The sequence below is a fragment of the Triturus cristatus genome, chromosome 7, assembly GCF_964204655.1.
Source record: "Triturus cristatus chromosome 7, aTriCri1.1, whole genome shotgun sequence".
Lineage (NCBI taxonomy): Eukaryota > Metazoa > Chordata > Amphibia > Caudata > Salamandridae > Triturus > Triturus cristatus.
This window is the reverse complement of record NC_140590.1, coordinates 185,572,052-185,585,707: the sequence shown is the minus strand read 5'-3', so window position 1 is coordinate 185,585,707 and position 13,656 is coordinate 185,572,052. Positions and strand designations below refer to the sequence as shown.

The 13,656-nt window shown below is 45.2% G+C and overlaps 1 protein-coding gene across 10 annotated transcripts in view; it reads right to left on the bottom strand.

The window, feature by feature from the left end:
• Window positions 1-13,656, bottom strand: part of LOC146809180 (uncharacterized) — a 337,838-nt gene that overhangs the window by 312,112 nt on the left and 12,070 nt on the right. For 6 of the 10 annotated variants that reach the window (XR_014966352.1, XM_085615977.1, XM_085615976.1 and 3 more), the window contains exons 2-3: window positions 10,298-10,487; window positions 5,616-5,753 (exon numbers count right to left, since the gene is read on the bottom strand). Coding sequence is in view for 8 of the 10 variants with exons in the window: in XM_085615977.1 (XP_085472103.1) it covers window positions 5,616-5,753; window positions 10,298-10,487 (328 nt within the window). In the remaining 2 variants the exon portion in view is untranslated. The remainder of the gene's footprint in view (window positions 1-5,615; window positions 5,754-10,297; window positions 10,488-13,656) is intronic. The other 4 variants (XR_014966353.1, XM_085615981.1, XM_085615979.1 and 1 more) reach the window with 1 other exon arrangement.

Sequence of the window (13,656 nt, the reverse complement as noted above, 5' to 3'; positions counted from 1 at the left end):
TCTTCAATTATCAAAATAAACTTGAAATAAAGTTCCTTAAAGTAGATAGCTCTGTCTGGGGCTATCACGGCGTCGCAAACAACAAATCTAAACAGTTCTGTCTGACCGCGTCGTCACGGGCCAGCTACGGTGTCGGGAAGACCCGCAAAACAGTACCTTTTGAAATGCAGGGTGTTGGTGATCTCATGTTGAACTCCGAAAGCACGGCATCTGTGGGTGTCCATTCCGGAGGTCGGTGCAGGAGTTGTCAGGACCTTTAAGTCACACGCATTGCAGATCGAACTCCTCGCGGTTGAAATCAGGAGCGCTGGCATTGGCAGGCATCAGGTACTGCGGTGCAAAGTGCAGCAATGCTCATGACAGTGCTGGCAGGTCACGGTGCAAGCAGCTGCATCGTTGTTACTGAAGCGCTGTCATCGGCTGACGAACTGGAGTCGATGGCGCTGGCATCAGTTGGCCAAGGCGAAGGTGCGGGATGAGGATGGTGCATCTTGTAACTTACGAACCACGGTGCAAGCAGCGGCGTCGATGCCGTCATGAAGCAGCATCGGGGATACCAGGGCAATGGTGTAAAGTGACGAGGAGTGGAGTGTGGGGCTCCCAGGTCACAGTGCAAGCAGCAGCTCGGTGGCGGCCTTGGGTAGCATCAGTGAGACCAGGGTTGTGGTGCGGCATTGCGCCGGTACCCTCTGAGGTGCCTTCAGGACACGGAGTCAGCAGTGGCATTGTAAACTGTGATGGGTTGCTTTTTCTTCTGTTGCAGCACAAAACATACAGTCCCCAGTGCTGGGAGCAGAAGAACTTGAAGTCTTTGCTGTTCCTGAGACTTCTTGAACAGGGGGCAAGCTCTACCTCAAGCCCTTGGAGAAGCTCACAAAAAGATTGCAGAAAGTTCAGTCCAGTCCCTTCACTTCCCAAAACAGGAGCAGCCACTGCAGGCCAACACAGCAAAACACACAGCAAAGTGGTAGTTCCTCCTCACAGCTTCTCCAGCTCTTCTTCTTGGCAGTCTTCTTAGTCTAAAAGAGTTCCAAAGTTTAGGGGTTTGGGCCCCACTTTTTCTAGCCCAAAATCCTGTGTTCTCTCAGGCAGAGTGTGTCTGTGCCTTGTCCAAACCGGTTTTGTCCTCCCTGCCCAGCAGGAGGCAGAGCCAGCATTGTCCAAGGCAGACATGGCCTATTCAGGTGCAAGGGAAATCCCCTCCCACCCCTCTAAATGCAGACCTGGACCTATTCAGGTGCTAGTGACAACTCCTCCCACTACTCTGAATGCAGCCCAGGTCTATTCAGCCCAGCCCGACTCATCCAGACTCTTTGGAACCACTGCACATCCCCAGCCCCTGTCACTGCACAGCCAGAAAGTCAATACACATCCTAGCAGAAGCACACTGGATGGCTAAGAAAGAGAATACCTACTTTCTAAAAGAGGTATTTTCAAACACAATGTAAAAATCACCCTCACTAAAAGATGCATTTTACCATTCCGAGTTCAGGCATACTAAACTTTATTTTCCTATCTCGTGCCAATGGGAAGTTATATTTATAAGATGCTATAAATTAACTCCCATGCTGTCATATGGGCCAGATAGCCTTTCAATAGTGAAAAACAAAATGCACTGTAACTCACTACCAGGACATGTCACACACATCAGTGCATGTCCTACCTTTCACATACACTGCTTCCTGACCACAGGGGTACCTTGGGCCTACCTTAGGGGTGACTCACATGTAAGAAAAGGAAAGGTTAGGGCCTGGCAAGTGGGTGCACTTGCCAAGTCGACATGGCAGTTACAAACTGCGCGCTGACTCTGCAGTGGCTGGTCTGAGTTATCTTTTCAGGGCAACTCATATGGGTGGCACAATCAGTTCTCCAGGCCCACTATTAGCATTTGATTTACAGGCCCTGGCACACTCAGTGCACTTTACTAGGGACTGACAAGTAAATCAAATATGCCAATCATGGAAACACCAATCTACAACACAATTCACTATAGCACTGATCAGCAGTGATAAAGTGCCCATAGTCTTAAAACCTACAAAGACAGGCCAGGAAAAAAATAGAAGAAAGAACCAAAATGTTGGGGCTAGCCCTGCAAAAAGGGCCATTCCCAACAGTGACTCGGTGTGTGAGCGCCTATAAGGCAGTGTGAGTGGATATGGCAATGGCTGTTTTAGTGAGTAAGTGGGTCTATGAGTGGCAGTATGGGTGATTGAGTGGATGTGTGTGTAGATCAATTAATCAGTGAGTGGGTGTGTAAGTACTTGTATGGCTCTGTGAATGGGTTTGTGAATGGTGGAGTGGGAGTGGCAGTGGATGTATAAAAGATGTCAATGGGGTGTGAGTGGGTGTATCAGAGATGCGGAGGATGATGTAATCACTGATGTGATCAGTGATATCATTTGAGATGGCATAAGGGATTTAATCAGTGATGTCACCGACCAGGTCATGAGTGATGTAATATTTGAGGTCATAAGCAGTGCATTGCGGCGGCTCAAGTTATAGTTAGCTCAGCTAACTATAACAGCTGAATTTCTCTGGTTGTGTACGAGTAAAATGTCAACCTAACTAGAACCTCCCTGTAACCTTTGATTTTTTCAGTGAATTTCTAAGGTTTTTTAAATTCTAATTTCTAACTATAACATCCCTAAAACCTGTGTTTTTTTCAGTGAACTTCTATGTTTTTTTTTTAACTAGCAGTTGCATTTGCAGAGTGGTGGAGAAAAGGGGGTGGGCATCCAACCAGTGCTCAGGATTTCTGCTGCATATGACTTAAAGGAGGTGCCAGAAGGTATTTTTTGCCCCCAAGGTCCCTCAAAAGTAAAGTGAACTTTATCTCCCAACCAGTAGTGCACCAGGAGGAGCATTTCAAGAGTGGTGGAGATAGGGAGGCGTGGCCTCTGAAGACCCCTCAGCAATCCCACTGTGTGGGACTTACTGGAGGTAACAGGAAGGGTAGTTGGCACCAAAGGACGTCCTTGGTGGCAAACTACCCCTCCTATTACCTCCACTAGGTCCTGCACAGCAGGCCACGCCACCTTTGTCCACCACTCTGCAAAATTGCCTCCTGGTGCACTTTTGATTGTGGATAGAGTCCACTTCACTGCTGGTGGTCCTTAGGGACAAACTAGCCTACTTGTTACCTTCAGAAAGCCCCACACAGTGGGATTGCTGAGAGGTGGTCGCAGGCCATGCCCCCTTTCTCCACCACTTTGAACAGAGCCTCGTGGCATGCTCTTGGTTGGGGGATGAAGTCCCTTGCCTCTTGAGGGTCCCTGGGGCCAACTAGCCCTTCTGTTACCTCCAGTAAGCCCCACACAGCTGGTTTCCTGAGAGGAGGTCAGAGGCCATGCCCTCTTTTTACACCATTCTCCAAGCACGCCTCCTGGAGCACTGCTGCTTGAAAAAGTCCACTTTAGTCCTAAATTTCTCAGGAGACAACCACCAGCAGTGCGCCAATAGCTGCATTCGCAAAGTGGTGTTAAATGGGGCATGGCCTCCGACCACCTCTCAGCAATCCCACTGTGCGGGGCATATTGGAGGTACCTGGTGGAGGTACCTGGTGGACTAGTTGGCCCCTAGGGATCCTCAGCAGTGAAGGGTACTTCATTCCCCAGCCGAGAGCGTGCCAGGATGAGTGTTTGCAAAATATTGCAGAAAGGGGGCAGGGCCTCCGGCGAATTGCCGGTTTTAATTTTTTTATTTAGGCAAGAGGGCTGTGTGGCCCCCCTACCAAATGTGCTTTTGGGACCCGGGGACCCCATCCCCCTGGGCCTGACCCTTTTTTATTTTTTATTAAATTAAAAGGGAGGGGGGCCATGTGGCCCACCTCCCGAGACTAACGTATGCCCCAGGGACCCCATTCCCCGCAGCTAGGACCTTTCTTTTTTTAATACAAAAGGACAGTGCTGCCCTACTCCCCAGGCTGATTTCAGCCCCGGGGACCCCGTCCCCCGGGGTATAGCCATTTACATTTTTATTATTATTGAAGGAGGGGGTCATGCAACCCGTCTCCCCAGGCCAGTTTAGTCCCAGGGACCCCATCCCCCAGAGCCAGGTCATTCTATTTATTTTTTTATTATTTAAGGTTGAGAGCCACGAGGCCCCCTACCCCCAGGCCATTTTCGGCCCCTGGGACCCCTTCCCCGGGGCATGGCCATCTATTTCAGGACCATGGTTGGGGGGGGGGGGGGGAGACCATGAAGACCCCCACGGTCCAGCTGGCTCCCACCTCCTGTGGGAGCAGGCATGGCTTTTTACCCCCAGGGAGATGCTGACATGCAGCTCCCTGGGGGTAAAAAGCAAAGTTCTCCACTATGAACAAGTGGATATCAGGGGCCAGGTAACCAAAATTATTGTTTTAATACTCTCCAAATGATATATAAATACATACATACACACACACACACACACACATATATACATATATGTATTGTAGCCAAAAACATGTACTTAGTACCTTAAAGCTTACATATGTATATATTTACATACATAAACATGCAGCCTAAAAACATTCAAAAAGCTAAGATACCAAAATTGCATTGGATTTTTCATTAAAAAATAAAAATGAGTTTATATAGCATTTCTGTAAAATAGACCATGCACCCCTTTAGTGTTGCAACATAGCCTTTTATTTTTAAGCGGAGTAAGTATTTGGCAGAGTTAGAACAGTAATTTTGCCCCCGGTCAACATCCAGCACCTTACAAGAGGTAAGTACTTGGGGGGAGTTAGAATGATAATTATGCCCCCCCCAGTCACTTTCCAGCATTTTCCCTATGGTAAGTGATCTGGGATTTAGAATAGTATCCCCCCAGGTCACTGTCCAGTACCTTCCCTGAGGTAAGTACTTGGCAGAGTTGGAATAGTAATGTTGCCCCAGGTCACTGTCTAGCACCGTCACTTAGGTAAGTACTCTGTGCTATTGGATAGTGACCAGGGGCAAAATTACTATTTTATCTCCTTCCTTGAGGTGGTATTTGGTGGAATTAGAAAAATTATTTTGCTCCCTAGTGATTGTCTAGCACCTTTCTTGAAGTAACTACTAAGAAGACTTAAAACAGTAATTTGGCCAGGTCACAGTCCATCACCTTCCCTGAGGTAAGTGCTTGGTGGAGATAGAAAACGAATTTGTCCCCTAGTCACTGTCCAGCACCTTCCCAGAGATAAGTATTTGGCAGAGTTAGAAAAGTAAGTTTGCCCCCTCGGTCACTGTCCAGCATCTTCACTGTGGTAAGTATTTGGCAGAGTTAGAATTGTAATTTTGCCCCCCAGTCACCATCAAGCATCTTCAATGTGGTAAGTATTTGGCGGAGTTAGAATAGTAATTTTACCCCCAGTGTTTTGCCAGGACCTACCCTGAGGTAAGTATTCCATGGACTTAGAAACTTACAATAAAAATGTTGCCTCCCCAGTCACTGTCCAGCACCTTCCCTGAGGTAAGTAGTCAGCGGATTTAGAATAGTAACCATCCCAGTGGCTATGCAGCACCTTCTCTAAGTAGGTTTGTTTCAAGATAACCTTGACAATGTCTGGAAATTAAAAATATGCTTGAATTAATATTAATTCTGGTCATATTGTTTGTATTTAATAGAATTAATAATGTTAAGGTTATACTTGCTTGTATAGGTAGATGGCAGTATTTGAAAATGGCGTGATGTACTGATCGGAATGCATGCTGTCATTGAAAGAGCAGGGGTGCAGTTCATCCCTGCACCCTGTGGCAGGCACCTCAAGGTGACTAAGGCGATTAATGTTCCTGCGAGAGAGAGAGAGATTAAAGTTTTATCTAGTGACAGTTTTGAAAAACACACAAGATGATGAACGGAATGTTGCACATTGGCAAAACATTCACCCCCAGTCACAGATCTGGGTTTAATCCATCCAGTGGCAGTTTTGACTCACCATCAAGTAGCACAGAGAGTTAATATAACTGCTGTGAAGAACAGATCTGTATGTTATGTTGATAGCTGAGTGGATTAGTAAAGCCAGCCATTACCTGACCTTCCACATTTGTCAGGTGGTAGTGTGGGAATCCGAGGAGGATCTCAATTGGGGGGGGTATAAAAGGTCGTCGCACTGGGCACCACTAGCGCTAAATCCGTCCCTGGCTGAACATTGTGTGATTCTGGGCAAATCACTTAACTCCTCCCCTCCCCCCCGCAGTAGCGGCTTGTGGAGGGGGGGCTGTGGGGCGGTGAAGGGACAGGGTGGGGGGTAATAAACTCCGGCTCACAGCCGACCGGAGTAATGTAAATAAATATATAAAACAAATTTCATTGCGCACGCTGCATCACCATTTAGCTTTTCAGCGTGGGCAATGAAATTTGTTTTATTTATTTACATTACTCCAGTCGGCCGTGAGCCGGAGTTTAGTACCCCCTCCCACTGCCCCGCAGCACTCCCCCAACGAGCTGCTACTGCCCCGCTGTAAAACAAACCAACGACCTTGGGTATTGTAACTAGTAACCTTCGGGACTAATTTGCGCAATATAAAACTAAACAAATAAATAAACTAGGAACACGCTCATTCTCGTGACCCAGCCCCCCCATCAGTAGTAGCAGCTCGTATAAGGCGTACTGCAGGGCGGAGCGGGGGAGGGATAACAAACACGAACATAGGACGAAACGGAGGAAAGTATTTATTACATTCAGGGCTTTAAGTGGGGAAAAAAACTGGGGGTGCTCTAAAAGGGGCGGGGCAAATTTTCGAAAGGGGTATGGCCTATCCGAGTAGGGGCGTGGTCTAAATCAAGATAACTAGCATTGTGTGCTTAAGAAAATCATGAAGTCGCATCCAGCAAAGGATAATAAAATAAGCAAAAAGATATATTTATTAAGTATAAGCCATAAAATACCAAACACTTTAAAAAACACGGTTTGGTCATTGGTTGCACTTCATTAGTACCAGTTTAGTACCTTATATAAGAATAAGCAACAGGAAGATGACAAGTCCAGCTTTGCTAATGACCTTCCACTGCCAGGCAACCAGGGTCACTGCCTTTGTAATAACTTTTGAATTGTTTGGTCTAGACACAATTTTCGTTTTTGCGAAAATCTGCAGTTTATGCAGCAGATGATGATTATGTGGCAAATGCGGCAAATCTATAATCAAGAATAAATCTCTGTGGCCCCACAATCGCATAATTCCAGGGGCCATGCCTATAACCTCACCATCTAAACCAAGCCAGCAGACAGGAGTGCTATATAAACCATTAAATAAAGTGGATATTGAGAATACAGCCTACGTTTTGCTTCTGGGCATGTGCTCAGGTAGAGTAAAGAACGATGCATTTTGTGTCATTTCATGTTGAAGATCAGAATGACAGTAGCAGCCCCCCAAAGCAGGCATTTAACAACAATATTGCATATGTACATGTTTTATGCAACATGTTAATTTTGGTGCAGTTGGCATCAAAATAACGCTCTGTTCATGCAGTGAAATGTTATATACCGCAGCAAGTGGCGTGCTGGACTGCACTGTCTGCAGTAAGAAGGAGGCATACTTAGTTATGTAGGTAGGGTTTTCCCAAACAAGTTGTGCTTTGTTATTCAATCTTTTCTACGCATACGCAGTGCTTTCTAGGAGGGTGCTTTACCACCGCATATATAAATCAATAAACAGAAGTCAGAACTGGCAGTGAGAGTGTTTTGAAAAAGATGAATGGCGCTTTGCGGCGGAATGAGAAAGCTGCGGGGAAAGGGATGAAAAAAACGGCCATTAAAATACTCACGTTGCGGGCTTGCAGGCTGGGAGGGCAAGTCTTGTGTGGCTTCAGAAGGATCCTGGCTGAGGCAGCTCTGATGTGGAGGCAGGGTCCCGACGGTGCCGGTAGGGCTGGGGAGGCGTCACGAAGGTAAATTTCCTTTTCACTGCTGCTGGATTCTGTTGTAGACCCTCGTCCCTCGCTTGCTTTAAGGCAGAGCAGGGTCACACTGGTTGCTGGGGAAATCTTGCTGCAGGCCGTAAAAGCAGGGTTGTGCCGGTTTTAACCAGCTGTTGTGCCGATGGCTGGCACGATGATGTGGGTGGTGCTGCGTGTTCAAAGAGAAGGGAAATCCCGAGAGAAAGTGTCTCTATTCAAAGGATTTCCCTTCCTACTACAATGACCTCGCGCCTTAAGCAGTGCGCGCCCATGCTCTCCCGAAACACCAACAAAAACCGGGACGTCTGGTCACTCTACCTTTGAAGCCCGAAAATAGAGCCACCGAGAGACCCGGTTCGAGGCCCCCCCAAAAAAAACTTGGGGTGCTCGAAACCCCACAGACCCCCCCTACTTAAAGCCCTGATTACGTTCCTCCGTTCCGTCCTATATCCGTGTTTGGTGCCCCCCACCCCGCCTCACCGCAGCACGCCCTATACAAACTACTATGGGTACAATTATTCTATCAGTGTACCCACAATTCAGATGCATACCTTAAAAATAGGAGATTGTCCATCTGCTCTAGTATTACTTATGGTCTGATGGCCATTGATACACTGTGTATTCTTTATACAACATATGATGTATCCGTCTGACAAAAATGATTACTACCTGTTGCATCCTTTAATGGATAAATTAAAAAATGGATATAAGAAACACAGGGCAAGCATTAATTCTTCCAAATCCTGTCATGTATTAATCAAATTTAAAAAAATAAAACACCACATTTGGACCTAATTTGCATATGTAAGGAGATCCCAACGAAAGAAACCGAAAGAGGGGCATACATACGCAAAAGGAGGAAAAAAACAATACATCCAAACGACATCTTTTAGATTAACAGCCCAGCAAACAACCATGGGCCTGAACTGGTAAGGTTTCCACATTTTGATCAACAAATAACTCTCAACCCCTCTAAATGGTTTCGTGTACGTACACTGCAATGGAAGGCTGATAACTGCAATATTCATGTTGTCTGAATTTTAATTCTGTCGTGGGATTTTCGACAGCCATGATCTATAGAACGTATAGATGACATATTGATGCCGGTTCTCCTGTGGTATTGTCTCGAAGTAATAGGTATATTTTCATAAATGTACTAAGCCAACAATGATACAGTGTATTAGGCCACCCCTCTTCTAAGGGTATCTTAGTTCAAATTCTTAAGCCAGCCCCTTATCTGGAGACTTTCACTTGCACTTTTTTTTCATCTCACTTAATGATGCCCCCTCTCCAGTCTCAAAGCTCTTTGAAGCCTCAGTGAGGTTTTCTGCGTTCTAAACAAACAAGCATTTGCAATGCATTAGGTCTCGCCTTTGGGAGATTTTGAGCTATTGGCATTGTAAATGACAATGCCTTCTAATTACGTGTTTCAAAAAACCTTCAATAATAAAAGGAATTGTCATTTATAATACAAAAAGGTAAAAGTTTTGAAAATGTGAGACCTATTGCATTGGAAATATCCTAAACGAAATCTATGTAAACTTTTAAGATATTTTAAACCTGTGCATGGGGGGCAGGGGGAGGGGAGAAATGGAGGAAGTGGTAAGGGACAGGGAGTTAGCACAAACAGCATAGACAGAGGGGGTAAAAGAGGCAGAGCTAAGAGACAGCAAAACGCAGAGGGGTGTTTGAGACGGTAAGAACAAGGGGGTAAGAGAGTAGAGAAAGAGGGAGAGGAGGTAAGAGAGGTGGGAGGTAAAAGTGAAAGAAAAAAGGAGGAAGGCGAGAAAGATTAGGAAAAACACAAAAGACCACGAGTATCTAGGAGAGACAGGGAACGGGCATTGGAGCATGGGCTAAAGGAGACATTAGCGAGTGGAGGCAGAAGGGGTAGGAGAAAGGGAGAAGTGAGAATAATAAGAGACAGGGGCAGAGACCGGGGAGCTCGAGGAGCAGCAGGGAGAGGAAGGGGAGGAAACATATGTCACTCACAAGGGAATGGGGGTCAGATGCGCGAGCCTTTCTGTTGTGTGCAGGGAGATTAGGTGTATATAATCAGACATCCCGTGAGCTGCGGGAAAGCAGAGTCTGTGGCAGTGGAGGGATCAGGCCAAGATGTGCTGCAACAACAACAGTAGAGGGCAGGAGATAAAGTGATGTGTGTGAGGTACACAAGTGCACGCGCTAAGAGAGAAGGTGGAAGAGAAAGAAATGACGTCACAATACAGAGAGGTGACCCTGCAAGGACAGCGGCTTAATTAAACAAGCTTGTGTTTTCAACTCATCCTATTTTGTTTGCAAGCGACTAACGAGGATCAGCTGAAAACACAAGCGCTTGCAAAGTACACTAGGATCAGATGAAAAGACATGTTTATTTAAAAACTGCTTTCTACCCAAATCTGGTTAAATATGCCCACTAACTTGTTGCTTTCCTTACCTGCGTCCTGGGAGGAGTTCACAGTTCCCGCCTCTGCCTCGTCCATAGCCTGCCTGCGAGGGGGGAAGCTCACGGGTCCTGCCTCTGCCTCGTCCTTGGCCTGCCTGCGAAGGAGAAAGATTGCGGGTTCTGCCTCTGCCTGCAACTGGTTCAGAATGGAAGAAGGTGGCTCTTGGGCAGCAGTGGAGCACTTGAAAAAACAAGGAGAGGGGCTCATAAACGTCCAAAGAGACAGAGCACCAGACACTGTATAGTGAAAAAGATTTTTCCCTTTGGACTACACAAATGAATTAAATATCACTCAACTACCCCCACCAATCAGTCACATTCAGACATACCCAACTAGTGTATGTAGCCACTCGCTCCAGATGGAATGTGGAAAGTCTACCTTGGAAAAATATATTAACAATTGTTAAAATTCTCACATTAAGTTTATTAACACATTAAAAAGTCTTATACCGACCATGGGTCATACAAAAAAATACAATATCAAGCAAAAATAATAATAAAAAAAAAATGACTTGTCAGTGTGCACCAGACAAATACATCTTTAAACAAAACATAACATTTAAAGTTTCATACATAGATGGCAATGGAACATCATATGGAAGAAAAAATAACAACTGACACAACAATTGTGTCTTGACAATGTTAATTCTTCAGGACTAACAATGTTTTTCCTCCAAATTTCAAAGTTTAATGCCCGTTCCGTGATCTTATGGTAGGATCACACTTCATGTACTTGTTTATTGGGTTGATAAGGTCCAAAAGGTAACATAATCAATCATTTATAAAACCTTCATTCATAATTGTGACTATGGTTATTCCTCATCCGATGAAAATGTCTCATACAGCCACTAATGGATCACTTATCCCCAGTCAGTTTGTTCAGTAGGCTCAATAGCTCTACCCGGATGTATCTAAGGCTGCCGTCCGATGTGTTCCAACAACATTCACCGACGGAGCACTGACTGAACACGGAAGAGAGGCAGCGCCGTGTGTGCTGGAGAAGAGGGGGACGGAGTAATGGAGGGTGAGGGTTGGCACTATACAAAAATAAAAAGTAAACACCATGAAGTAGACACGGGATGTGGACACCGCTATACGAAAATAAAAAATAAAACGCAATCACCGAAACAGAAAGTGCGTATACATTTTTCGTTATATACTGCCTTCGAAAGTGTGCATATTTAAGACCAGTGACGACCATTAAGTTGAATAATAAGATCTTTTAGAGGTACGGCGCTTAGAAACGGCAGAGGTGAAGTGTAAAGCACTATATAAAACGATTAACATTATTATGTAAAGGGTGATTCGTAGAAATCAGTCAGGGTGAAAACAGTTTAAAATAAATAAGGAGTTGCCTTTGTGTACCAAGATTCGGACTTGAGATCGATAGATTATACACATCGCCACCACAACAGTATTAATCCAATGAAATATGCTATGGTTTATTGTCTCTAAATCAGATTTAAAATCAGCCCTTGATTTGTACTGCAACGCTAGAGATAATGTCCAAAGGCAGCTGGTAAAGAGGATGAGGGCTAACGGCCAGAGCTGCTGACTTTGGAGCTGAGTCACCAGGTTCCAGCGTTGGCTCAATCCTGTGATTCTGGGAAAATCACTTGATCTCCCCTGTGCCTACCAAAAATGAAAGTGTAACGTAACTGGTGCCAATAACTTCAGGTCGAGTTTGGAGCTATATACAAAATAGAGGTGCTCCTCTAAGGTCCGTCCACACACATTAAATTTTAAAAAAGCACATCTGTCGTCTGACCTCAACTGAATCTTGGAGGGGCAATTTTTTCCGATAATCCTGAATGTATTCTTCAGAAAATAACCGATAGGAAAAAGTAGAATGCAAGGAAGAACTGTGATATACAAAAGATTTCCTCCTTGGTGCAATATGAGCAAACGATATCGCTCTACTGCTCATGCGCAGAGCATGAGATGCTTATAACAACAAGCGCTCAGCATTGCCTTGTCCTCCCATGAAGAATCGCTGCCTTTCAAAGTTTGAAAGCCTTGCCTGCTAAAAGTTTTCTTAACCTTATGGGGCCATGTGTTTGGCCCCGTAAAGATAAGAAACCTTTCACGCCAGCAGGAAGTCAGACGAGCCAGTCCAACTGGGACAGCTCTAAAAGAGAAAAAAGTGTACGTCACTGGAAGTACTTTCCAATGGCTAGCCACCGTTTAGCGTAAACGGTGACGCCAGTCAATGGAAAAGAGGGGTGGGTTTAAACCCCGCTAGTGAAAGCTACCCAAAAACATAAAACCTTGCCAGCGAGACTGCGCATGTCTGCGCAGCCTACGCTAGCCAAGACCTAATCAAAATCAGGTCATTAGCTCATTCCGTTCAGTTTCTCTTTTTACACACCACTTTCATTTTTATTCTGCAAGTTTATCTATGTTCTGGTTTTAATCAAATGGCATTTTATTTAAAATGTCTCGGTTACATAGGATAAAAAGATAACTTGATAACTTTAACTTACCTGAGCCAAATGGACCACCAGGATGGGATGCTATTGTTTTAATTTCAGTGAGCTTTTTCAGATAGTTCGATGCAGCTGTGAGCGGCCAGCTTAGTGTCAGCAGAGAGCGTTGTTTTCAAGTGAATAGTGAAACAAACCAAAGAGAGAAATCCTGCATTATCCAAGCACGTCTACCAAACAGCCGAGGTATATAAAGTGTGTACGTCATCTACACAGACACAGGCGCCCACATCTGAGAAGACTGTGCATTGGGATTGTATTGCTTTATTAACACAAACCAGAGGCAAAGTGTAGCGGTGGGATTTACAATCTTTGTGTTCGATTATAACCCAAAGTAACGAAAAAGTGTGCACGGTGCAGTCTTGTGTTACTTTGTATCAAGGGGGTGTTCCATGGATGACGCATGGACCTCGCCCATGTCTAATGTCCACTAATATTTTTAGACAGCACTTGTTAACAAAAACAACGACTTCAAGCAGGTGTTAACACAGAGAAATTATTTTCTCTAACATTTTAAATTGTGCATGCGTGCTGCATTGCACTGTATAGAGCACAAGCAGCATGTGAAGTTTTGAGGTATGTCTGAACATTGTAATTTGTACTGAAAAGGTCGCTTCTATACCACACCCTGGGGTAGACATCAGACCGAGCGCTTTATGCTGAGGTATGAAGGATCTTCGAGGTGAGTCAGCCTCTGACAAGCAGCGCCAACACCCTGTAGACCTGGCTCTGTGCTCTCACAGCAATTTAGACTGTACCCCGCTGCCTCCCTGACTCATATGTGACCCCGTGATTCTGAAAACACAAGCATTTTACCCCATTGCACATACATCCTCTTTTTCCAGGTGGGGGCTGTGACTGCTACTC